This window comes from Terrapene carolina, unplaced genomic scaffold, assembly GCF_002925995.2.
Source record: "Terrapene carolina triunguis isolate 2854851 unplaced genomic scaffold, T_m_triunguis-2.0 Scaffold34021, whole genome shotgun sequence".
Taxonomy (NCBI): domain Eukaryota; kingdom Metazoa; phylum Chordata; order Testudines; family Emydidae; genus Terrapene; species Terrapene triunguis.
Genome location: NW_020698372.1, coordinates 41,221 through 67,967, shown reverse-complemented (window position 1 = coordinate 67,967; position 26,747 = coordinate 41,221). Strand labels below are relative to the sequence as shown.

General features: G+C 42.4%; 1 protein-coding gene across 4 annotated transcripts in view; it reads right to left on the bottom strand.

Moving 5' to 3' along the window:
• Positions 1 to 26,747, bottom strand: part of LOC113409688 (dnaJ homolog subfamily C member 13) — a 101,990-nt gene that overhangs the window by 61,270 nt on the left and 13,973 nt on the right. For all 4 annotated transcript variants that reach the window (XR_003899993.1, XM_026663860.2, XM_026663862.2 and 1 more), the window contains exons 3-16: positions 15,647 to 15,722; positions 14,640 to 14,789; positions 12,971 to 13,012; positions 10,942 to 11,142; positions 9,683 to 9,889; positions 9,494 to 9,589; positions 8,987 to 9,078; positions 7,409 to 7,575; positions 7,182 to 7,261; positions 6,931 to 7,100; positions 4,041 to 4,140; positions 3,568 to 3,675; positions 2,421 to 2,576; positions 1,671 to 1,727 (exon numbers count right to left, since the gene is read on the bottom strand). Coding sequence is in view for 3 of the 4 variants with exons in the window: in XM_026663860.2 (XP_026519645.1) it covers positions 1,671 to 1,727; positions 2,421 to 2,576; positions 3,568 to 3,675; positions 4,041 to 4,140; positions 6,931 to 7,100; positions 7,182 to 7,261; positions 7,409 to 7,575; positions 8,987 to 9,078; positions 9,494 to 9,589; positions 9,683 to 9,889; positions 10,942 to 11,142; positions 12,971 to 13,012; positions 14,640 to 14,789; positions 15,647 to 15,722 (1,702 nt within the window). In the remaining variant the exon portion in view is untranslated. The remainder of the gene's footprint in view (positions 1 to 1,670; positions 1,728 to 2,420; positions 2,577 to 3,567; positions 3,676 to 4,040; positions 4,141 to 6,930; positions 7,101 to 7,181; positions 7,262 to 7,408; positions 7,576 to 8,986; positions 9,079 to 9,493; positions 9,590 to 9,682; positions 9,890 to 10,941; positions 11,143 to 12,970; positions 13,013 to 14,639; positions 14,790 to 15,646; positions 15,723 to 26,747) is intronic.

The following is a 26,747-nucleotide window of genomic DNA, read 5'->3' as shown; positions in this document are numbered from 1 at the left end:
GGGCAGCGGGGCTCCCCGGAGAAGTTGAGGAGCCGGCGCCGTGCGGAGCCCCGAGCCCAGCGGCGGGCGCGGCAGCAGAGCCGGGGCTGGGACCGGCTGCCCGGGCTGCGGGGGACCCGGGCGAGCCCCAGGCGGGCAGCGGGGCTCCCCGGAGAAGTTGAGGAGCCGGCGCCGTGCGGAGCCCCGAGCCCAGCGGCGGGCGCGGCAGCAGAGCCGGGGCTGGGACCGGCTGCCCGGGCTGCGGGGGACCCGGGCGAGCCCCAGGCGGGCAGCGGGGCTCCCCGGAGAAGTTGAGGAGCCGGCGCCGTGCGGAGCCCCGAGCCCAGCGGCGGGCGCGGCAGCAGAGCCGGGGCTGGGACCGGCTGCCCGGGCTGCGGGGGACCCGGGCGAGCCCCAGGCGGGCAGCGGGGCTCCCCGGAGAAGTTGAGGGGCCGGCGCCGTGCAGACAGTCACCGCTTCTAATGTCGACGCTTTCCCCTTAGGTGTGGACTCACAAAGTCGAATTACTGTCCTTAGTGTGGACAAACAAGTTCGACTTTGCAATATCGATTCCACATATTCGATTTAAGTGAAATCGAAATACCCTTCTAGTGTAGACATACCCTTAGTTAACAGTGCTGTGTTTCACAGTTCACGACAACTGCAGTCGTATTTTCCACAGTGGTCCAGTGAGGGTACCTACTCTCAGGCTTCCACCAACTCTCTGACTTACAGCTCCCCAGCAATTGCCTTTCTTGGGTGAAGACCTGCATCTCACTCCCTTCTGACTGGGCTATTTCCAGGCTACACAGGTCCCTGCCTTCACTGTGTTATTCCCAGCAGAGGAAGGCTTCCCAAAAACACCTGCTTACTTTCAGAGACTAACAAAGTGAGTGATTGTCAATGGTTATAAGTTATTGAAGGGCTCTTCTTATGCAAGCCTATTTTATTCCTAAGGTAAAAGCACCACAGAGAACACAAAAATAAAAGAACCTACTCACATGCTAATAAGCTTACCAGGGATTACCCCAACCCTAACATGGGCTCTGACTGGAGCAGTCCCTCAAACAGCTGACCCAAAGGGTTTCCTTTTAGTTTTAAATACATCACAGCTTCAGCTCAGAACAAAACACCCAGTCTTATAGGTCTCAGTAGGCCCAGTCCTTCCTTCCAACCCTTGTCTAAGGACTTTGGCAGGACCTCTGTCAAGGGTCCATTTGCTGGATCAGAAAGAAGGCCTTCAGCCAGTTTAAAGCCAGTCTATTTATCCAAAAAATCCTTTGTCTAGGAGCCCATAGAGAATTCAGTTTTGAACTAGTGTATGCATACCTCTCCCGGGGGCAGCTTCAATGGGCTGATAATGGAGAAAGTATATTAGCATCCCTCTCCTACTAGAGAAGGTATATCCAACAGCTCAACAACACAATTGCATTTTTACTACAATGGACCTCAAAGGTATTAAATATAATTCAATTCAAGAAAATTCAGTCCATCACATTATATATGTGCAAGCCAGAATAGACTGTCTCATTCTGCTATAGTCTGAGGATATTTACCACTGAAAAGTTGGAACTGGTTTTTACTACTGACAAGCTGCAGATTCCAATTTCCTATTCAGAAAAGAAAAAGCCACATTCAACACTTCTCAGCATGTTATCCCAAAGTAATTGTTATTTAAAAAATAATCTCACCTCTATTATTGCCTTCATAACCAAACCAGCTCCTTTTACAATTGCCATTGAAGGGTGCTGAAAAGAGTTAGTTACAATTTAGCAACAGCACAAACTAACTTACATTTTTATGGGGAAAATGAACAGTTCAAGGGATAGATGAAGTTCAGTTTCCTAGGATGCAGTTCTGAATTTAGTTCTGGTCAAAAATTACCAAATTTTTATAGTTCTTGGGGAGCATAGGCTCAGGGCCCCTGAAATAAATTAAGAGTTCTGACCTGTTCCTATGAACAAGAGTCCATATTACAGTCATGCAAATAGCACTACTGAAAGTTTTCAGGGTACTCTCAAAGACTGAAATGATCAAATGGACATGGAAACAATTCTTCTCGGCCTGGTCCACACTACAAAGTTTTACAGGCAAAACTTACCATTTGCTAGAACAGCCTTATATGCATCCACGCTCAATTTTAAATCTTGCTGACAAAACCCTGAGCTTCTGTTGGTCAAATTAAACCAGTTCCCAGAGCAGCACAAACCCTCTACGAGCACTCTTCTACTGGCAAAATGCCTGTGTGGACGCTGAATTACTTATACTGGTACAGAGAGAGTCCTCCAGCAACAATCCCACAATGCCATTGTCCCCACAGACTTTTTGAACTCTGCAATCGGAGATCACAGTGACTGGAAGCCCATGCCCTTTTGAAATGCCTCTCTTCCTGCTAGCACATAGGTATGTCTTGAAATAGTAAGAGAACAAAAAGGTCTCACCTGAAAGAGCTTAAAGAGGGTTCTCCCATTAGATGCTACCATCTCTAACAACATATCAAACTGCTGCCCTTCAGTTGTCTCACTATACGGAGCACAGAGGGCAAATGTAAGGAAGTCCAGAAGTGAACTAATAACAAGGGCACCTGTCCCATGATCCTGAAATTTAAATGAAGTGTGTAAGAATTTTAATCATAGCAGCTGGTTTTAAAATCTTTACTTAGGATTCTTCAGTATTGTCCTTGAGCTACAAAAAGGAGTACAGTCATTTCCCCCACCACTCTTACCTGCATCCCACTTGTAGCTAATAATTAGCAGTATTTCAAATACAGAAAGATAAAAACCATTGCCATCATTTTAGTGTGGCAAAACAAAAGTTTCCAGAGCATCCCACAACGGATTCATTATATCATGCTTCACAGCAGCAGTAAGTCCTCTGAACGGAGTTGAAAGTTTTTTTGTTTTTTTTGGAAAACCAAAAGAGCTCAAATAAATCAGAGTGCTACAGATCAGAGGAGCTACAGTGTCTAAGTAGTCCTTTTAGAGTCCTTGCACGAGTTTGTTCTGTTGGAAAGGATTGGTTTAACGGGGATGCTTTTCTGAATATATTAGACTGAACACATTATTAAAAAAAACCTAATGAGAGCCCTCTTATGGCATGTCTACACTGCCCTGCATTTTGCACAAGGGGGGTTTGTATAGCACCAAAGTGCTGCACTATGACTCCTCTGCGTGGATGCTGCAGGCACAAACTTAAAGGTTCCGAGTTATCAATAATTTAGTCCTCTTTGGTAACTCAGGACCTTTAAATTCACACCTTCAGCATCCACACAGGGGAGTTACAGCATAGCACTTTGGTGCACACTGCTATTCATATGCCCTTAGCCCAAATGGCAGGGCAGTGTAGACTTGCTCTTAGGGTCTGTGGAGAGAGCAGTTTCACTCTGATTTCCCCAGATACAAACTGACTGAACACAGTCTCAATATCAATTAGATATATTTTTGCATGTGAGCAATGAGTGCAAACTTCTCTTATGGCAAAGATATGCACAAGCTTACTTTAAAGGACTAGCTATATATGAGCTGTCAAACCCTCAACCTTGAATATTTCAGTACTTTTTCATGAACTATGCCTTAATCTATGACTTACCACATGAGAATTAAATTTCTCCAATAAGTTTTCCAGAAACTTCTTTGAAGAAAGAAGGGAAGCTTTGTTCAGCTGCTCTTGCCTCAAGTCGTAATCATCATGCATAGGCTATGTGATAAAGAAAGCATTCATAAATGCAGTCATATTTCAGCCTTCGAACTAAACTTAAAGATCTGCACAAGTCTTTTGATGTAGCTGAATGAAGCTACAGTCCAAAATTTAATACTAACAGTGGATTCGTGACAAAGGAAAAACAAGCTAGTTATGAGTGTGAATCCTGTTTCTACTTCTAAACCATGACAACTGAGTCTACTCATGTGATACTATTGGATATCCTACGTACACTGCAAGATACACATGCACTACACTTTCCACACAAACCCCCATTTTCAGCGCCTTGCAATTCACATATTTAATCATTTCAAAATAGGAAATATCCTATTCTGTAACATAGTTGAGAATTAAACACTTACACACATGAGAGCACATAGCATGTCAATAGAAGCATGGGTTACTCCATCATTGTTTCTTTTAAGAGCTTTTACCACCTTTACTCCTAGACGTTCCCGAAATCTGTCACAAGAAAAAAAAAAAGGTAATTTAAAATGGATATTGCAAGTGCACTTACCTAAAAAGTATCAAGATTTTTTTCAAAAAGCTTTTGACATCAAGAGCCTTTGAACAGCTAACTCAGAATTTAGGGCTTGTCTATATGAATTATTAGTATGTGGCAAGCTGGGGTATAAGTCTATCTCACACTAGCCTGTTGCATACTAATGGCTCGTTTTCACTACCGCGCGACATTGGTGCTGTTGCATCGCGTCAGGTGAAGACGCATTGCGCCAATGGGAGAACGCTCTCCCGTCGACATAATTACTCCACCTCAATGAGAGACAGAAGCTATGTCGGCAGGACATCATCTCCACCAACAAAGTGGTGTCTACACCACGCTAAATTGATGCAACTTATGTTGCTCAGGGTGTGGTTTTCACACCCCTGAGAAATGTCACTTACACTGACTTAAGCCGTACTGTATACAAGGCCTAAGCGTCTGCATGGAACCTTCTGCTGCGCACTAAAGATTCTGTAGTGCACTTTGATCTACTCCCATTTCAAAGCAGAGTAGATCAAAGTGCACTACAGAATCTTTAGAGTGCGACAGCAGGATCTACACCAGGGGTCTCAAACGACCATGAGGGCCACATGAGGACTAGTGCATTGAACCGAGGGCTGCATCACTGACACCCCCCCCTCGCTGCCTCTGGCCACACCCCCACTCCACCCCTTCAATTAGGCCCCGCCCCATTCCAACCCCTTCCCCGAAGTCCCCACCCCAACGATGCCCCCAAGGGGTGCAGAAAGCGTGCAGGGTGCGGCAGGGGGCTCAGGACAGGCGGTTGGGGTGCTCCCTGCCTGCCTGCCCTGGCCCCGCGCCGCTCCAGGAAGCGGCTGGAACTGTGTCCCTGCAGCCCCTGGAAGGGCGGGGGGGTGCCAGGGTTCCGTGCATGCGCTGCTCTTGCCACTCCTCTAGGTACCTCCCACAAAGCTCCCAGTTCCCAGCCAATGGGAGCTGTGGGGGGTGGTGCCTGGAAAGAGGCAATACAGGAGCCTTCTGCCTCCTTCCCTCTCCCCCCCGGCCCGAAGGGGCATGCTGCCAGCTGCTTCAGAGAGTGGCACGGGGCTCGCAACGCCACAGGGGGCAATCCCGCAGGTAGGCAGAGGGGCAGCGCGGGGAGCTTGGCAGGCCACACACCGCATGCGGCCCGTGGGCCACGTGTTTGAGACCCCGATCTACACAGACAGACAGGATATGTCTACACAGGAAAGAGATAACTGCAACTGGCCCGTGCCAGCCGACTCTGGCTCGTGCTGCAGGGCTGTTTCACTGCTGTGTAGACTTCCGGGCTCTGGCTGGAGCCCAAGCTTTGGGACCCTCCCATGCCGCAGGGTCCTAGTGCCCAGGCGCCAGCGCAAGCCCAGAAGTCTACACAGCAGTGAAACAGCACTGATGCCTGAGCCCCATGACCCTGAGTCAGCTAACACCAGCCAGCTGTGGGTGACCAGTTGCTGTGTAGACATACCCTTAGAGCCCAGCAGGATGGTGTGGAGTAAACTTAGTGTGGAGCAAGCTGGGGTGTAACTGCTCATATATACACACACAAGTCTTTAGAGGACCTCTCCCTACATATTTTCATTACAACTAAACAACGTACATTATGGCCAAAAGAAAGCTGAGTCCAAAAGCCCAAAAAGTCAGAGTTCAAAGTCTGACATAATGGTAGTTCTAGTAAGGACATGGATTTACTAAACGCACAACAAAAGAAATTATCACTTTACATGACCAGTGAAAAGTTTACAATAGATTAATGCCCAAAAATCAGAGAATTCAAGTTCAAGAAATTAAAGTATAGCTAGAAGATTTTTTTTTTTTAATTTAATTTGCCCAATTTTTTTCTATTTATAAAATTTCTTTGCAATAATCTTTTAAAAGCCACATACATACTCTTAACACATATAATGACAGCTGAACGGACTTCATTTTCACAAAGTAGCCTAACTGTGAAAGTGAACAAGACATGCACAATTTCTTCAGAAAGTCAGTCAAAAGGTTTCCAGATTGCATCTTTAAGCCAATTAAGAGTATGTACCATGAGTTCTACAAATTGGCAATGAGCAACATCGCAAAACCTACTTCCTTCACATCTTACTTTTTGCTCCTCTAATGCATGTAATCCAAGGTGTAACTTACTTTACACTAAGCTTGGTGCTCACTGCACCTTTTATCCCCTGTGGAATGTATGGAATTTGTAATTGCAGCTGATGTGTCACCAGAAAGATTAAACCAGAGGTAGTCTATTTTTCGGTCATGGTCCAAATTTCTTGGTGAAGGTATAGTCAAGGTCCAGACTCCAGAGAAACAACAATAATGAAAAATAGTAAATAAAGATTTTGGGGTTCGTTCAAAAGCATCTGGCGGTCCATCTATTGACTACCCCTGGATTAAACCATTGCATTTGTTCTTTCAAGGAAAAAAGTTCAGTTTTGAGTGTTCTACCAGTAAATATCTAACATACACTATAACTTAAAAGCAGAACCATAGCTGGCAACGCTAAAGATTAAATCTTAGAGTGCTGAGAACCCCTAATTCAGAAACCGTCAGCAAGATGCAGTTTATACAATCAGGTGATCCAGTACCATCAACCTTATAGTTTTACATACATTAAACTGCTACTTTATAAAAGTTTTTCCCTGAAGCCTCAGCAATTATGGATGATCCCAACCTCAACTCAGACTCAAAGTTTCAAGGAGACTGGTGAGTACAAGCCTTTAGAACAGTTTCCCGCTATCAGCTTAAATACTTACTTAGGAAGCTGAGTAAAGGCAAGGAAGCCAGCTTTTGAAGCAACTAGTCGTCTCACAGCTTGGAACTGGCTTTCAAGTTCTGCATTAGATGCTACAATGTCCCCCTCTTGAGACAGTAATGCTGTTATGGCATTATTAATCAGTTTCTCCTTGTTTTCAGAGAACAGACCCTGGTTAAGGAGGAAGAACCATTAATACTTGTATAAAGTAACAAAAAACTGTAAGAGACTGGGCAGAGAATTAATTCTTACATCTTGTGTTACTGCATGCAGAACTCCACTGTATGAGATGTTAGCATTGAACCTGAACACAGCATCTGCAAAATTACCATCTGCAATGAAAAACAAAGTGTAGTTGGGAGTTACAGGATTTTAAATGGCTTAGAGATATGTTGTGCTATTAAAAAAAAAAAAAAAAAAAAAAAAGAAATAAAAAAAAGACACCATGTACTTTGAACTGCAGTAAAAGCTGAACTTACTTGGAGGAGCAGCTAAAAACCGGAGGTGAAGGCTCTCTACTTCCTCATCTACAGGCATGCTCAGCAATCCCCAGCGCTGGCCTTTGTGTGTTGGGGTCATTTTCACACACACATCTCTATTGCCAGAGGCTCTTACTCCATCCAGCAAGCTAGCTAACAGGGAATCTCTGAGAAGAGAGAAACATGTTTAGACACTTCCTACCCTGTGAATTTATTTAGGTACTTAACTGGAAAATGATGATTGTTATAAGAAAAAAGTTGAGCACACTGATTGAACCGTAAGTACGTGTGCCCAAGATTCCTACTGGAATTTACATAGATCAGTGTTTTCCACTCTTTAAAGTTTGTAATGCTACCAAATACAAACTGCATGAGCCAATGACATGACAAACTATAGTGGAACTCTTCCACTAACAATAAGGAGATATGTAAAGGGATAGTGGATGGTGTAGTATGGTAGGGAAAGTAGTATTTCAGCTAGACTAGATTTTTCTGGCTTTTTTTTTTTCCTTGCATGCACTACTTTCGTTTTTATTTTCTGCACACAAGCACCTTGCTCTACAATCAGAGGTGCCCAGCTTATGGCCCATTCACAGCCCAACAGAGCATTTCATAAGGCCCACAGCCTGCTTCCACACAATATACTAGCAACTCATTCATTAGCATTCTGCTGTCATGTTTACATCATTTTAGTTTACACAAGAGTGAAAATAGGCTGTTTCTATGTACAAGTACTGTCTAAATACATACAAAATAAGTTGAACTTAAAATATAAATCAATACAGGTGACTTTAAATCTTAATATGTAGAATCTGTTTGGCCCACATAAGGATGTACTTAGGTTTATATGGCCCTCCTGTGTAATAAGGTTGAGCACCACTACTCTACAGGATATCCTCAGCCACATTTAATCCATACAGGTGTGATGGACAGACGGGGGGGGAGGGGGGGGCGAAGGGGAGAGAAGAGGAAAGATCAACTCAGTCCAGACACTAAACAGTTAAGCACATGGATACCAGCTAAATATCTAGATTTAATATATTAGCTTTCAATCAATAGTAGTTTCTCAAGATAGAGCTTGTTAATACTGTCTCTCTCCTCTAATCGACCCTACTTCCTAACACTCCGGTTTGTTTAATCAGCATGTCTAACTACAAAACTTTTCAAAAACTTGTCAATTACCTTGACACCACGTTGACAAAATGTCTATTTCTAATTGACCCTCTATGACTATTCACCTGTATGGGATAATATAAGTGTAGGAGAAATTTTTTTTTTTTTTAGTTTCTTCCACGATCCCGTTTACTGAAAGCAGATAGATATGGAACACCAAGGAGTTAACAAATTTAAGTGAGAAGCAGATGACACATGGGGAGATGTCACGTGGTATCTGTTTGGAGGTAGCACAGGCATCTTCAGGGTACAAGTCACAGAGAGTTGAAGGCAGGCTTTGAATGAAGTGAGTCTGAATTTGGTCCTTGAAGGTGTTATTTTTAACTTCACACAGCTTACATAATATTTTTGTCATTCAAACTGATTTCCCATTTACATTTCTCTGTAATCAAACTTTTAAAATACCTCTCTGTTGAAGAATATTTTCGGATTTGTCCCTTGATAAATTCAATGGTAAAAAGCTGTGGATTTTCACAATCACATACCAGTGCAAATACCTAAAAAGAAGAAGCCATGTAATAAGAGACCACCACACTTATAGGAAGCATTTAATGCACTTCTCATGTACTCAAGGAGGTGAATTGTTGAACCAATGCTCAATGTTACAATATATACTCAAGTTTCAAGGAAGTGACCAAAAAAAAAAAAAAAAAAAAAAAAAAAAAATGAGAACTGCAAGTGTAATCAGAACTTCCTAGAATTTGTTTTGTCAGCTTTTCTTGGGGTTGTGTTTTTTCAAAATGAATCCCAAGAATGGTTTCTGTATCTTTAGAAAAGGGGGTCAGACTAGAATGAACACAGTAAATAGAACTAATGAGTGAACCTCAGTTTTAATTGTCATGTTGCAGTAGTACTATAGAATAATAAATTTGACTATTAAAATGCAATATTGTAAACAGGATTGTCACCTACCTCTCCTAGAGGTTTCAGTGTCACAATATTATAAGTAGCAGGATCCCGCTCTACTAAGCAAGTTTCTGTAAGGGCTAATACTCTTTTCACAGGTTCCTTAAAGAAAGAACATGTTAGAAAAGGGGACCTCTTTTTTAGCCACCTAATAAATCAAACCAATAAGATGTAGTCTAAGTTTGTAGACCTTACCGAATGTCTAGGTGTTATTTTTTGAACAACAAATTCTGCTAAAGATGTGATAGACTCATCATTGCTGTATTTCCCAAAGCGAAGGCTCAAGTATTGCTCAAATTCTAAAGGTTCTTTCCTTATTCGGAGGGAGATGCCTATATAATTGCCAGCATGTTCTATTGCACTTTTGATAATTTCTTCCCTTTGCTCAGATGCAAACATGTGCTGCAAATTTTAGGAAGAGATATTTAGGTAAGTTTAACACAAAAAATAAGATACTGAACATCAGGTATAATCAGCTCACAGACTTAAAGTTTCTAAATAGTTATAAAAAAAGTCGACTTGTTTATATTGCATGGCAGTCTGTTTTTTTTTATTAGTATCATTTACTAGTAAATGTTGTTGACTTGACAAATGGCAAAATTCCCCCTCTCCCCCCCACACAACCAGAAATACTATGACAATAAAGAATTAACATTTCTCCACAGCAGTTTGTAACTTGACTTCACTAGTTAAAATGGTTATAAAAATTTTTAAGTTAAGATATTTTCCTAAAATAAATCAGAAATAAAGTATTATATAGAAGTTGTCAATCAACAATACCCATTGTACGTTTTTTGTAAACAAGAAATAAAACTCGAAGTGTGTCTTGAATAGCTTAATTCATGTTTCCCTCTTTAATAAATAGAAAATTAAAACATTTAATTGTGGCAGCACTGATGTACAGGTATCTAAGTTTAAGGTAATTCCTACTGCAGAGCTATCTTGTTTTGCTGCAGACCATTCAGTTGCTTGCAATGTAGTTCATAATAAGTGGCTTAGGATTTTTATTTTAATTATGTATGGGTTCTGCGCTCCCTCATTTTAACTTGTTCCACTCAAGTTTATACGCAGGCAGATAATAACCAGTCTCCCGGTTAGTACTCAAGGGGACTTGGGCAGAATTCCATATTAAATGTTTTATTGAACCAACTTCTGTTGATGAATGAAGCTTTCAAGGTCTGTGGAGATCAAAAGCTTATCTCTTTCACCAACAGAAGTTGGCCCAATGTTGCTCTCATATCCTGGGACCAACATGGCTACAACACTACCAATATTAAATGTTGTATAATTGGCCCTGTTGAACTTACTAAATGGCTTGTAGATTGAGTAGTTTGATATCTGCCATGGTAGTGATTTGAACTTTCAGGCAAGAGAATGAGACAGCCTCACACTTATTATTCTGTTTATGTAAAACTTCTCCTGACTTGATATGCATAAAATGTTATAATACTCACCAATCTACTAAATCCTCCATAAAGTATAGCGAAACCTCCCTGATAGTCAGAGAGATCAGCAAAGCCTTCGATATTTCTGTAGTCATAGGAACACAGGACTTTATTAGTTGCAGGATTAATTTGATCAAACCCTCCAGGAGTCACTTCCAGAATCACAGGTTTTCTCATGTCACTCCAGTGATGCTTATAGCAGTTGTATCTCTATGAAAGAAGAAACTGCTGTTAAGTTCAGAGACAACCAAAAAGACTTCTTCACCTTCTGAGGACTACATCTACACATAACAGTTCTTTAATTTGAGATTGTTTCATATGATCAAGCAAGTTTCCCCAATAAATCTGAAAGCCATGACAGCACAGCATGGTTTGACCTATCTTTACCTCCTGACCTTCACGTTTATTTATTACATTGTAATTGATATAAGCTTAACTCAGTCTTGACACACTGTTCACTTACGGGATATTCACACTGCAACATGAGCCCGGGCTCAAGCCTATCCATCACCCCTCGCATTTACACTGAAATAGGGCTAACCCAGTGCTCGGCCCCAGTGTCCCAGGATCCTGCAGGGTAGGACCACCCAAGGTAGAGTCCGATGGAACCCGGGGTCCAAGCCCTATTGCTTTGCATTGTAGCTGCAGCCCCGCTTGACTCAGGGCCTGGGAGTCATCCAGCAGTATGACAATTATCCTAACAATCTGCAAGCCACTCGGAGAACTGAAGTTACCCCCCTTGGTGTTAACCTAGTCTCTTCTGATCACCGCTCTGCAAGCACACTATCAGAGAGCCTCCTGGGTTGGGTTATCTGTTCAAGCTTCCTGTAAAGTGCAGGATAGGCAGTAAAGTTCTCACAGTGCACCGTGGTCATAGGGCTAGAGAGGCCACATTCTGCAGGGGACACTAGGGACTCTGGCATATGGTTACCTTGACTTGGGTCTGCGCACTGCCAGTCGCCAGAGCCCTAGGTTTAGCACGGGTTAGAAGAGTCCTAAATGCAGGGTTTAAATACCATGTAGACACTCAAGCCCAGGGTCCCCCATCATGGGTCAGTTGACTCAAGTCCCACAAACCCTGGGCTTACATTGCAGTGTAGACATAGCCTTAGACAGGGAATCCCCAACAAATTTCAGTCATTAGAATCTTGATTGTTCTAACAGTGCTATGGAATACTTGTTTAGTAAAGTATCACTTCAAAAAAGTCCTACATGGTGTCGCCCTAGAATGGTAATAGGCTTCTAGACACTCAAAAGGATATAAATGAACAAAGCCATCAAAACAGAAGACCTATTAAGATGCATTCCAGGGAGACGAGTGGATGTGAAACCAAGTATCAAGGTATGGGTGTTAAATGCATAAATCTCATAAGCTGACTTACTACAGAGATTCAGTAGCTAGTTTCCAGTAAGCTCTTTCATGCTCTCTCCATAAGTCTTCTTTAAGAAGATATGTTTGGAAGTTTTTCCCTACTCCCACTATAGACCAAAAATTTGCATTTCCCCCCCCCTTCACAGCAGCTAGCAATGAGGTGGTGAAGTCCTCCCAAAGTACATAAGTGCTACTACACATTTACTTTCAAACGCAAGTCTTTGCTGACCAGTGTTCTGATAACTTCACTTGAATTTCAACTATTTCTAATTAATAATATTCAATCTCCTTTCAAAAGAGATTTTTGAAATAGATCCACAGTTCTGTAGTCTGTCTACTATAGCTACACCACATAAGTGTACCTTGATAGCAACCCTTGAAGTGACAAAGAAGTATATTTTTTCCAGTTTGTTTGTGCAGTTATACAGGTTACCTCTTTGCTCTATATGGAGAGTTCTCCCATATTGTTCATCTCACAACATTTAAAAAAAAGAAAAAAAATTGCAAAGCCACAAAATTGGCAGGAAATTCAGATTTAGGTGTAGCCATAACTATTTAAAATATAAAGGGACATGGTCAACTCAAAATTAAAGTCTGTTTTTACAGTATTTTGTAAATATGAAATGACTGGATTTGTAGTCCAATACAGACAGGCCAGATACTTGCCCTTCCTGTGATTTTTCCTTCTGAAAAGTCTGTTCTGAATCTCTGTAAAAAGGAGAATGGAAACAAGTTGTTACTGTGATTTCAGTGAGAAAATAATTCATTGTTTTAATTATTCCCGAGGGACTCCGACGTGAATCCTTTTGGGATAGTCTAAAACTTAAAGATTTAAAAGTTGTATATTTAAAGTGCACCATTTGTTTTATATAAAAACATACGTTCACTGGTAGTGAACAACGCAGTGATACTCAGACGGAGGCTCACAAGCCGCAAGTACCTCTTTAATGCATCTCCTGCAGCACGTGATATTAAAACACTGTGCAGTTTAATTATGAATCACTCCAAATGCTTTTACTGTGTTATTAACAGAGGTGAAAGTAAGCTGGTACCGCATACTGGTAAGAAAGCGGCTGCTGGTAGAGGCTGGTACAAAGCTGACGTTAAAGCACTGCTGCTGCGGCGGGGGCAAAAGGGGCATCTGCCCTGGGGCCAGGCGATTTAAAAGGGCCCAGGGTTCCCGGCCACTGTGGCAGTGGCCGGAGCCCCAGGCAGCGCAGGCCGGGCATCGCTGAAGGGCTGGCTGGGGTAGGCTGGCACCCAGCCCTGCCCATAGACACGGGAAGTATGGGTGCAGGGGGTGCTGCATCACCCCCCCAGGCTTTGCACCCAGCATGGCCCCTCGCCCAGGGTGCCAGCTCCTCACCAACCACCGGCCCCTCTGCTGCCATCCAGGGTCCCAGCTGCTGGCCTGGGGCTCCGCAACTGGCCCCAGCTGTGATCCCAGCCTGGGGTGGAGAGGGGCGTGGCCTGTTGAAGGAGCAGACGCAGCTCAGCACTCCCACCCTAAAAATTGTTCCAGCTCCACTGGCCCTGCCCCTTCCACCTGAGGCCCCGCCCGTTCGGGTCCCAGAGCCAGGCCTCCCCCACCGTGCCCAGGGACCTGGCAGCACTGCGTCCCAGTAAGAGATTTAAGTTAATTGGTTAATAACCAGGGGTGAAAGTAAGTTACCAACTTGCATTAAGTTATTCACTTATATGCTATAAGAATATTAAATATTTAGTACCATAGTAAATGAAACATTCACACTACTGTGGCTCTTTTGGATAATATTGGTCATTAATTTGGCTACTAAACCACTGAGGTCTGAGTATCACTAGTCTAACACATGGAGTAAATTGGAGTCTTAGGGCTGGTCCATACTGGGGCGGGGGATCGATATAGGAAACGCAACTTCAGCTACGAGAATAGCGTAGCTGAAGTCGACGTTTCCTATATCGAACTAAAAAGTACTTACTTCGGGTCCACACGGCGCAGACAGGCTCCCCCGTCGACAGCGCTTCCTCCTCTCGGCGAGCAGGAGTTCCGCAGTCGACGGGGGAGCGCTTCTGGGATCGATCTATCGCGTCCAGATGAGACGCGATAAATCGATCCCAGAAGATCGATCTCTACCCGCCGAATTAGGCGGGTAGTGTGGACCAGCCCTTAGATACAAGTTATTTCAATGAACACTGTAGGCCAAGTATACGAATATCTATTTTAATATATAAGCACAGCAGCTTTCCTTCTCATCACATAAAATACAAAGTGAACATTCTTATTACATCTAATAATAGTGTAACAATACAGTAACATATCTTAAATTGGTTGAATAGCCAAATAACTAGTTCTTACCAGTGCTTCTGTAATGAGTTCTGTTCTATGGTCTGTAGAAAACTTAAGAGTTTCAGACTTCTTTCCACTCCCCTTACGAAAAGTGAGGCTGAATTCTGTTCCTTGCCCCTTTCCAACAGGACCGATACTACAAATATCTCCATAAGGCCACTAAGGTAAACAAATTAAGGTAATTTGATAAGTTTCTATTAATGTAAGAAATAGAATCTTTTATATCCAAATGTAGTGAAACAGGTATTTAAGGGTGTATTTGTACTTTAGGTCTCTTTATAAGAGGTCTTAAATTGTTAAAAACAATTAAGGTTATAACAAAACCCAACACTCTAGTTTGTGACTAATATAAAGGTATACAGTAACTAAATATGGGAGTTATCAACAAGCAGCATATACATCTGTTTTATGATTAAGTATTCAAATTTGATGAAGAAGCTCAATGCATTCACTCTCTGCTGAAAGTGGTAGCTAGGAATTAAAAAAAGCTAACATTTCGACTAATGAGAAAGCACAAGGATCCAAGCAAAGAAGGATAAAATTTGTGACCCTGCAGATCTCTGCTCTGCAGTGATTCCTTTCAGGGACACAGGAACTGTCAAGTAGTCCTGAGATAGGACACAAAAAAAAGGGAAGTTGAAAGAGATTGTTTTACTAAGTAACTATTTTAGTTCTGTTGTGTAACAGAACAAAGAGGACTATACAAGCTTCTAAAGCCACCAAATCACAGTTTAAACTATTAGTTATTGCATCAGCTACTTTTCTTTAGCATATAAAAGGACAATCTGACTGAGCAAGCCTAGGCACTGCAGTGCCTAATCATGAAATTAGTGCAACTGATACCCCTTTTGGTTATGCTTAGTGTTTACACCAGAGAGAACCCTCTGTAAAACATAGCTGACCACACTCAATATTAAGGAGGGGACAAGAAGAGTCAGAAAAGTATTAACATGAAACCAGATTGCATTAGGATATCTTAAGGTATCCAAGAAGGCTATAACTACATTTATCATTACCTGATTTGTGACTTCTAGTGTGTTCGGATTGTATGTAGTGACGGCATGGGTTCCAACTGAGAAGACTCTCTTATACCTAAAACATAACAAAAAAATTATTTAGTTTAAAAGTATTTTCCTGAAATCTCAAAAACAATATGTACAGATATTCTACTATAAATACACTATCCCCCATTAGGAGAGAATCAACATAAGCCTAATCATAGTCACTAACCATTACAATGAATATGGCCAGACTTGAGTATGCAATTATTTCTCAATATAAAGGATTAAGTTTGCTAGAGTACCCTTTTATCCCTTCATCTTTGCCTCTTAACAATGTGCCTGGTGAACAGAAGAGAAAGGAAAGGTTTAAGAATATTTAAATTGTTGCAGCATTCTCTCCCTCCCTGCCAAACACAGGAAGATCTAAGCCCAAAAACTTAAATAATGTGCATTGACATGTTAGGATAATATTCAGAAGTACAAAATACCAATGGGAAACTTGCAATGGGTATTTTCACCAACATGACTATATGTAGAAAGGCAAAAAAATGAGGGAGAAAACTGTCTCAATTTATGCTATTTTGAATTTGTAACTATTCTGAATGGAGAACACAGCTTCCAAATAAAAGTAACTACTTCAATACTTTTCTCCAAGGAACTATATTGACCTAATTCAACAACAATAAAAAATTAGACAAAAACCGCACCAGAAGTTTGATCGTTTGTGTGGTTCAAAGAAAGGCCAACTGGTCCAAATCTACCAACTGCTAGTTTGCAGCAAGCACCTGAGTATATAGCATCTATACAAATCTTATTTAAAAATAACTTAAGACCTCTAACTTCAAGATCAATGTGTGTGTGTGTAAATCAGCATTAACATTTATGCAAATACAAGAGCTAGAAATCTGGAATTAGAGTTCTACAAACATCTTTAAATCACACCCTGATTCCCTGCCCCTGTATAATTCATCAAAACTAATTAGTAATTAGAGTAACTAGGTATATTTTACATACAGACTTCACACATATTGAAGACATACACATTCCTCAGCATGTTTCAGCTATCAAGAGCCCTCTACTCAACGTGGCTAAAAATGGTATGGCAGGAGCGCATCTCATGGCTGATCGTTAACTATGGATAAGGTAGACATAGTGGGATTTTTCGTCAGCAAAGGAGGTATTAAGGAGACACTTTTCTCTGGATCATGGTGGAAGGGTAAACAGTAAAGTTTTCCTTTGAATCGCAAAGGCAAGCAGGTAGATACATTTTTCAGTGAATGGACAAGCGAACTGGAGGAGGGTCCCAAAGTGAAGTTGTTCTTTACATCTGTCAAGGCTGCTTCCCCACTTTGAACTTTAGGGTACAAATGTGGGGGCCTGCATGAAAACTTCTAAGCTTAACTACCAGCTTAGATCTGGTCCGCTGCCACCATCCCAAAGCTAATTCTCTTCCCTGGGTAGCCTCGAGAGACCGTCACCAATTCCCTGGTGAATACAGATCCAAACCCCTTGGATTTTAAAACAAGGAGAAATCAATCAGGTTCTTAAAAAGAAGGCTTTTAATTAAAGAAAAAGGTAAAAATCATCTCTGTAAAATCAGTATGGAAAATAACTTTACAGGGTAATCAAACTTAAAGAGCTCAGAGGACCCCCCTCTAGTCTCAGGTTCAAAGTACAGCAAACAGAGATAAACACTCTAGTAAAAGGTACATTTACAAGCTGAGAAAACAAAGGAAAACTAACACGCCTTGCCTGGTTGTTTACTTACAAGTTTGAAATATGAGAGACTTGTTTAGAAAGATGTGGAGAACCTGGATTGATGTCTGGTCCCTCTCAGTCCCAAGAGCAAACCACCTCCCAAACAAAGAGCACAAACAAAAGCCTTCCCCCCCCCCCCCAAGATTTGAAAGTATCTTGTCCCCTTATTGGTCCTTTGGGTCAGGTGTCAGCCAGGTTACCTGAGCTTCTTAACCCTTTACAGGTAAAAGGATTTTGGAGTCTCTGGCCAGGAGGGATTTTATAGTACTGTACACAGAAGAGCTGTTACCCTTCCCTTTATAGTTATGACAACATCATATGTATTCTGTGTGATACAACGATCTTTAGTCTCTATTCAAGTGGTGAGGTGCCTGGAAGTAAGAGGCTTTGGGTGGACAGAAAGCTAAATGACTAAGTGAAAGAGGTAGTTTCCAGAAGCACCTTCAATTAATATTTTACACACAAGTCAGTTTAAGATTTCTAAAAGGTGACAAGTCAATAAGCAGTAAGGGTCTGGCAGCAGTCAGTTTTACTACTTGAGAGATATTCCTCAATTAGTTATGAGTATCTTCAGAAACAAGCAACCCTAGGAGGAGAAATTATAGACAGTTACCTTCATTCAAGGTTTCATTTCAATATTGCCTAACGTTTAGTCACCATGTTAGAAATAACCTTCCCCCCCCCGCCCGAGACTAGTTTTACAAGTTACTTTTAATTGTATTTTCCTTGCTTTTGTCAGTTACACCATTATATCCTTTTGAAATATTAGTATTTAATGACTGAATGTAAAGCAAATCTGATTAGTCTGAGGAAGGATTTACATACTTCCCATTTGCTCACAGCCTTTTTTGCATGCTACAAATTATTCACATTAAACTATATTTCCAGTGACAGTACTGAACATTTAGAAGCTATAATTTGAGGGATGAGGGAAATCATCAAGAAACTAGATGTAACTTTGAGCAAGTTAAATGAACTTCTGAAGTGTTTACTAACCTCTACTTTATTTGGTTTACAATATAAATCATTGTTTAAAAATAAAATAAGGTGCAAGTACAGAAAGAGTTGACAACTCAAATACTTACAGTACCCAGAAAGAGCTCTTGAATAGAAACTGTTTAATCTATAAAAACTTAATAGACCCATGAATGCAAACTCTCATGGCATCTAGTCTATCCTTACAGGAATATTGTCAAAACTACCGTTCTGTTCTCCTCGCTGCTCAGTTCTGTTAGCAGTCAGGATGTCGAAATACAATAATTCGGCTTTACGTTCTAGAATTAGATAAAATGTTTACTTTGTATAATCACAGGGAGGTGAACAAAATGGTAACTTACATTTACATCATCTCTCAAACATGAGTAAGGTGTATGGCTGTCAGGACTGCCATAGCATGGACATCACCCTATATATCTGAGGCCCCACATAACCCTACATTTTGTGGCTGCATGGACCCCCTTCTCCTCCTCTGCAATCAAACTTCCAAACACCATGGAAGAACAATTTGAGGAGCTGTTTTGGTTTCTTGGAGGGAGGCGGGGAGAGAAAGAGGAATAGGGGCTACTGCCTGTAGTGTGATGTGTTTCTCATCCTCTTATAGAGTTGCATCTAAGCTGCTTCCTTTACAGTTTAGCTACTTTTACAAACCTTCAATCCTCTGGTTTGCAATGATGCGCACAGACAATCTGAATTTACAAAACTTCTGTACAGACGGTAGCAAAAGTAATTCACTGTCAATTAAACTGAAGAGTAGGTTGCAACAAATAGTAAAATAAAGTGAACTAGGCCTGGAAAAGCATCAGTTGTTTAGTTTTCTCCTATTACTAACTAGCTGGTGGTAGATTGGTAACTTTTAACTATAATTCTTCCAAATATAGTTAAGGCCCCTCTACACAAAGCAAGTATTCTTGAGAAATGAAGAGCTCACTTATGTCACGCAGGCTTAGTCTACACTTCAAAGTTTTGCCAGCACTGCTATGTTGGCTAGGAGCATGAAAACAAAAACACACTCCCCCACACAGCTATGCCAGCAAAAACCCTGATGTAGACAGCTATGCTCACACAAGAGTGCTTCTGTCTGTTTAGCTAGCATTGCTGGTTGAAGAACTCCATCTGTCAGCTTACACTGAATCTCTAAGCCGGCAAAGACTATAGGGCAGGCAAGCCCACCTCTACTTTTGCAGTGAAGATGAGGCCTAAAATCAGTGGATAGCCTGAGTGTTTCACAGTGTGGCCACTCTCATTTGAGCTAACTATTGCAGTGAAGAAAAAAATATTACACAAGCCAAAAGTAAAAAAAAAAAAAAAAGCACCTTTAACGGTGAAGATAAGGTCTTGCTTACCAATAGAATGATTGGATTAGCAGCTGATGACTTGTGCTAACTTGGGCTAGGTCTACACTACAGCGGGGGGTCGACCTAAGATACGCAACTTCAGCTACGTGAATAGCGTAGCTGAAGTTGCGTATTTTAGGTCGACTTACCTGGCTGTGAGGACGGCGGCAAGTCAACTGCTGCCGCCTCGCCGTCAACTCTGCTGCCGCCTCTTTCCGTGGTGGATTTCCGGAGTCGACAGCAAAGCGATCAGGGATCGATTTTATCGCGTCTTCACTAGACGCGATAGTCTATCCCCAATAGACCGATTGCTACCCGCCGATCCGGCGGGTAGTGAAGACGTGCCCTTGAGCTGGGTAGCTGAATCCCCACTACTGTACTGGATTGTCAGCAGCACTGGAGATTTAACCCACACCCCGACAGGCCAGCTAACTTGAACTGAAAATCCCACCTAATTCCAGCTAGAGAGCTGCATGTGGACATGAGCTGGAATAGGGCCAACACTCAAGTTATACCATGAGTTAACACAGCAGTGAAGACAATCCTGGAAAAGAAGGAGAATCACAGGATTCCACTGCAGAAAGGCCTAAGGCACAAGGCCATTATCTGGGAGAGGTGTATTCAGAGACCAAAGAAGGGTCAGAGGTCACAGGGAGATCACTGGCAACTTGAGTGAGGACTTTAAAAATTAAGTCACTTAACTGGATAGCTCCCTTTTAGGAGCCTTTCTGGACAAGATCTATAGCAAAAACAATAAACTTAAATTAAAAATTTGGAAAAGGAATGAGACTATGGTTTATACCAAAATGTCCTTTCTGGGCTCAGATTCACTAATCCAGGTTCCTGAAAGTTCAGGAACAGGAAATTAAAATCTCTTAATAGAGATGGGGAAGGAATGGTTCATGTTTGTAAGCCAGAACCACAGTACCTTTAATATATTTATCTTCACAACATCCTGTGAGGTAGGGAAGCATTAACCCCATTTTACAGATGGGGAACTGAAGTACTGAGAGGTTAAATGACTTGCCCAAAGTTACATAGAAGTTAATGGCAGGGTAGGGAACTGAATTCAGCTACAGTGGTTAGTGCTGTGGGAGGCTCTCTTTCCTGCTCTAACAACTTCTCAACAACTTTAGTGGACTGAGTAATTACGTCTCCACTTTGATAACGGAGTTGTCCTCTTTTTAAAAAGACATGCTACAATTTCTTTTTAATATCAAGTTATTTGTGTAGTCCACGTACAGGTTTGGAAGTATTGCAAAGTACTGGAACACCCTTGTCTAATGGAGGTTCCACAGAAAGCCACAAAAAAAATGTGCCTCCCATATCCAAGGTGTGCTAATACCTAACAGCCCTGTGTGTTACAGTGTTTAAGAGGGACAGTGAAACTTTGAGTCAAAAATTATATTTAAAAAGTTCTCTGAAATCAGACCACAGACGCATTTCTATTGATTTTTTTTTTAAAAGGTGTAAATGGAAAGTTTGCCTAAGAACTAGAGAATAAATCAATTAAACTTATTTCTGAATAGTGTTTTCATTTTTTAAAATCCTATGTTACTCATTTACACAAATATATTTGAAAGTTTGATTTGAGAAACATTAGACTAAAAATCTGAAAGAAAGATTTACTTATTCTAACAAAGTAAGGGAATTGAGTTCAATGTTATATAATGTTCTAGAAAGTCGAGAAGGAGAATGGGTAGAATTATTGGTTACTAGAGCGATACAACTATTGGATGTAATCAACTGCATGTTGCAGAAAGGTGAATGGGTGGAGTTATGAATTACAGGGGACTTGCTTTGCTAAAATCTAGAAGCTTCTGGACAGATATGGAACCACGTTATCAAATGCTTTGCCTATCAGTCTGATTTAGCTCATTTGTTTTTATTGTTCAAGGTGTTCATTCACTTTGTGGTTTCTTGTTCTAACAGTAGAAAGTAGGAAAAACTGAACCAATACTACTAACAGGTGAATAGTAAAGATTACCAAGAGTTAATATGAAATTCTGACTCATTATGCCTTAGAATCAAGGTGGAATGATTTAATTCAGCAAGCAGAACCCCAATTTAATTTTGTTTTGCATCTGTACTTTATTCACTACTTAGAAGAAGAAGAACAACTTTTTCAATATCACGTGTCCCACTGAATTAAATGGCATATTGTATGTCACAACACAAATGATCCTGCAGGCAGGACATTTTATATGTTGACCACAACAATGGAATAAGGTCCCTGTTCTAGGCTTTTCAGCAGCATTTCAATATACACTTAAATTTAGGGTTTCCCCGGACATGTCCGGCTTTTTCAGTGTTAAATGGCCGTCCGGGGGGAGATTTCTAATCAAGTAGAAATGTCCGGGATTTCCCCTTTCCCCTCATGCGGAGTGCGGCGCGGCTGATTGGACGCCTGGCCTGATTGAAAGCCGCTCACAGCCATTAGGGCGCTCTAGCAGCCAGAGTCCCTCCCCCTCTCTTGCTCCCTCCTCCCACACAGAGCAGCCGGCAGTGTAGCCTGCATTTCTCCCTCTGCCGGGTGAGCAGGGGGAGCAGAGGCTGCAGGGGGTGTGTGTGTGAAGAGGCTGCAGGGGCAGGGCAGGCGGGGGGAGCAGAGGCTGCAGGGGCGGGGGGGTGCAGAGGCTGCAGGGGCAGGGCAGGCAGGGGGCACAGAGGCTGCAGGGCGAGTGGGGAGCAGGGGGCACAGAGGCTGCAGGGCGAGTGGGGAGCAGGGGGCACAGAGGCTGCAGGGGCGGGGGGGGCGCAGAGGCTGCAGGGGCAGGGCAGGCAGGCGGTGCAGAGGCTGCAGGGCGAGGAGGAGCAGGGCAGGCAAGGGCATAGGGGCTGCGGGGCGAGTGGGGAGCAGGGAAGCCTTAGCAACCCCCAACCAAGATCAGAGCAGGAGGGAGGAGGGGGAATGCAGGGTGCTCAGAGGAGGGGGCAGAGACTTTGGGGAAGGGGTTGGAATGGGGGCGGAGAAGGGACCGGGGCCCCGTGGAGTGTCCTCTTTTTTAAATGTTTGAATATGGTAACCCTACTTAAATTCAGAAAGAGTCCATTAGTATTATATAGCAAAAGATGGTGTAGATGAACTTGTGATTATTCCACAAAATAAAAAAAGCAGAGTAAGGAAGTTAACTTTTTATAGGCTAGCATGACCTTTGTTGCAGCAGTCTGTTCACCTGCAGAATTGTAAAAGGGTGCTCGCTTCAATCTCTGAGTCTGTCATGCATTTTATGGATTGTGAGCAAGTGTTTTACAAATTACAGTTGGAGAACTACTATCTCATATTGCTTAGGTCAGGGGTCGGCAACATTCAGCACGCGGCTCGCCAGGGTAAGCACCCTGGCGGGCCGGGCAAGCACCCTGGCGGGCCGGGCCAGTTTTATTGACCTGCTGACGCGGCAGGTTCGGCTGATTGCGGACCCCACTGGCCGCGGTTCGCCGTCCTGGGCCAATGGGGGCGGCGAGAAGCGGCGCAGGCGAGCAATGTGCTGGCCGCGGCTTATCGCCGCCCCCATTGGCCCGGGACGGCGAACCGCGGCCAGTGGGGTCCGCGATCAGCCGAACCTGCCACGTCAGCAGGTAAATAAAACTGGCCCGGCCCGCCAGGGCGCTTACCCTGGCGAGCCGCGTGCCGAACGTTGCCAACCCCTGGCTTAGGTTCTAGTTACCAGCAAGACCACTTCTCACCAAGCAGATTATGGCAGTCAAGGTTCAACACCAGTTGGCAGTATTGGAACCTTGGTAGACGGCGGGAGGGTATTTTCAATGGAGAGATCTGGATTCTGGATTTCACTTGCCCCATTGGTCAGAAACAACCAGAGTCTGTTGGCATTTAGGGCACGGAACAAAACCTCTGTTCACTCAAACTTTTTAACCTTATGAGGCTGGTGGAGAAGAGGATTTTGTATTTAAAGATAGCTTTTGTTTCCTTCTCTCACCCCCCGCCCCCAAATGTTGCCACAGAATTTAAAATGTAATAGTTGTAAAGTTCAGGAGTGTCCTTTCATGCAGACAATTTGCAAAATGTTAATCAAGATTAACTGTTTTAGTTATTGAAGATGTCCCCAGAGGTCTAGGAACAGGATGTGTGTTTTGTAATTTAAATATAAAAATGCAGAATACATCACAGCCTCTTTAAATCCAATTTTCTTTCTTGAGGCTGTTCAAACTTGAATCCCAACAGTGTTCTATTGTCAGGGACGCAAGACAGAATTTTGGCTATCCAAAAGTCTCTTCACTGCACTCCAGGAGAAAAGCCTGGTGCACAATCTTTTCTGGACTGCCATGTTTGTATCTCACCCCTTCATTCAGGAAGCTGAAACCCTATTTACCACAGAAATTCAGGTGTCTGAGATCTTCAGATAGATTTCTACTGCTGCCACATCTGCACATACAGTATGAGAAGAGGCTGGTGTGTACCAGTTTTAGATTCTGGTGATTTTATAAAGTTATTTTTCATATTTATTATCTAGTATGTAACAGCACTGTAGGATAAACTCCAGTACCAGTTAAAGCCAGCACTTTTTCAGGTATAGCCTGTACCATAAAACTGCCTATAAAAAAAGTTTAAGTAGACATGTAGCTAAATTGCTATATGAAAACAGCTTTTTATAGAAGATTTTAATTCTGCTGCTCAGATCTTCACACTGACATAAAGCAAAAAATAAAAACTACATTTTTAAAAGCTACCACTTTGTCAGAATGGCTTTAACTGACCCATTGCTAATTAATGGATATTCTCTGGCTGAAGTTTAAAATGCCTCTTACAGGAAATCAAGAACTTTTAGTTTATTCATTCAAAATTTTGAATATTTGTTTTTCTGCTAAGAAAATTCACCTCTCTTTTTTCTTGAGCACATTGATCTGGGGACATTTTTAGAACTAAAAGTCTGGCTCAATGCACATCTGGCCCTGTGCAGCAAAATCTTTAGCCATCCAGACTGCTCCTTTTTCACATTACACATTCCATACATATTTTTGTTTTTTTTTTTTTTTAGGCTTCCAAACAGAAGGTCAACTAAGTTTAAGTAGGTACCATTTTCCCTTGAACACCAATGGAAAACAATCCAATTTGGTGTTCATATATTTTAAGAAGAATACAGTGGCTCACATTCATAAGTTGTGCTGCCTTTAAACTTTGATATGATATGCTCTAGACAGACATACACTTATTTGTAAGCAAAGATTCAAGTTAAGAACAGTTAGCAATTGTCAGGATTTTGTGATAACAGTCAAAAATGTTTGCACTACAATAATAGTACCCTGAACAAGACAAACTGATTGTAATGAGTGATGCTTTAGAAAAAAAAAAAAAATATATATATATATATATATATATATATATTGCCTTTAGTAAAAGTTTAAACACAATTTGGGGCCTAGTATAGATTTAGTGACACATATGACTAGGTTTTAATTTAATTGAAGCATATATATTTCTCCTTTACACTTATACACACAGAAGAAGAGCATTAAAGTTGCAAACTCAAGAGTTAGAAAATGTCAGAATGAAGGTCTCCTGTGCAACCTTAATTCATATGTGCACATCCCGTATGATACAGTCTAATTACCGGTACATTATTGCATGCCATTTTCCTAATATTTGAACGCTTGACTCTGCAACCCTATTGTTCTTTTAATTGCAGGTTTTGGGTTTAAATGCAGCTTCCTGATATGAAAAAAAATTCTATCCACCACAGTTTGGGTCAGCAGCAACAGGACCTTTAGCAAAGACCTGTACCGCTTGAGTTAACAGAGTAACATGCAGCAGTAGTAGGCTGTTTTTCTCTGTGACCAGTCACTAACAGAGTGAGACACACTTTGCCAGAGTGCTTCATAGCTATTTGCTGTCAGCAGAGGAATTTAGACTCAGGACTCCTGGGTTCAATTTCAGGTTCTATAGGGGAGTGAGCTCTACAGTGTTTATAGACTCTTCTGCACGGTACCCCAGCTCCTAATCAACCACAAGCCCACAATGCCCCAGCACCTGCCACTTTCCTACTAAATACACCCAGCCCCTATACCCTCTGGCTCCTGCAACACCCCTGACTTTGCCCAAATTCCTCACTCCTCTACATTCAAGTCAGGTGGCTCTTCCTTTTCTACATGGCCTGGAGGCCAGCAGCGGAGCACTGAAGGTGAGGGAGAGATTCCTTGATCTCAGTTCTGGTACACGGCACCACAGCAGCCCCTAGTAGTGACAGGAGCAGTTAGCAAAAATCCTGCTCAATCCCTTCAGCCCTGAGATGAATTATGTTCAGTGCAGGCAGAAACTTTAGAGACTTCAGCTGCCAAACTCTTACAAGTGTGCCGAGCATGGGCACACGTGTTCCGAGGCTCATGACTTGGCCAGATTTGGGTGATTTTTCCACAGAGGCACAGCAAAAGGCACATCTCTGGCACTAGTGTGCTTTCCCCCTCCCACCGTTGCCAAACTTCAAATCCCTGCTTCAAAGCATAGGGTGATAGGGTTTCTCAGTGCAGCAGCTAGAAGAATTTTTCAACATGAACAGGACAATGTATTTGCATGTCCTGGTTCTTGGAACCAGCTGAACCATTTTTGCTGAAACTTAAAAAGAAAAAGGAAAAGAAGTCAGCCTTACACACATACCCACCATGGAAAATTTTAACCCCAACTTAAAACTTTGGCAAAGGTATACAACTGAAAGCCAAGTATTATGGGAAATGTTGGGCAACCTTAGCTATAGGCAGCACTACCAGCTCTTTATATAGTATAGGGTTACCATACGTCCGGTTTTTCCCGGACATGTCCGGCTTTTTGGTAATCAAACCCCCGTCCAGGGGGAATTGCCAAAAAGCCGAACATGTCCGGGAAAAATACCGCCAGCCGGGCACTTCCCCTCCCGTGGCTGCTGTGCTCCTCCCCTGACTCTTAGGCTCTGTTTAAGAGCCGAGCTGCCCGAGCACTACCGGCTTCGGGCAGCCCCCATGCCTCTGGACCCTGCGCCCCCGGAGGCCGGGAGGGGAAATGCCCGGCCGGTGGCTCAGGGTCCGGAGGCATGGGG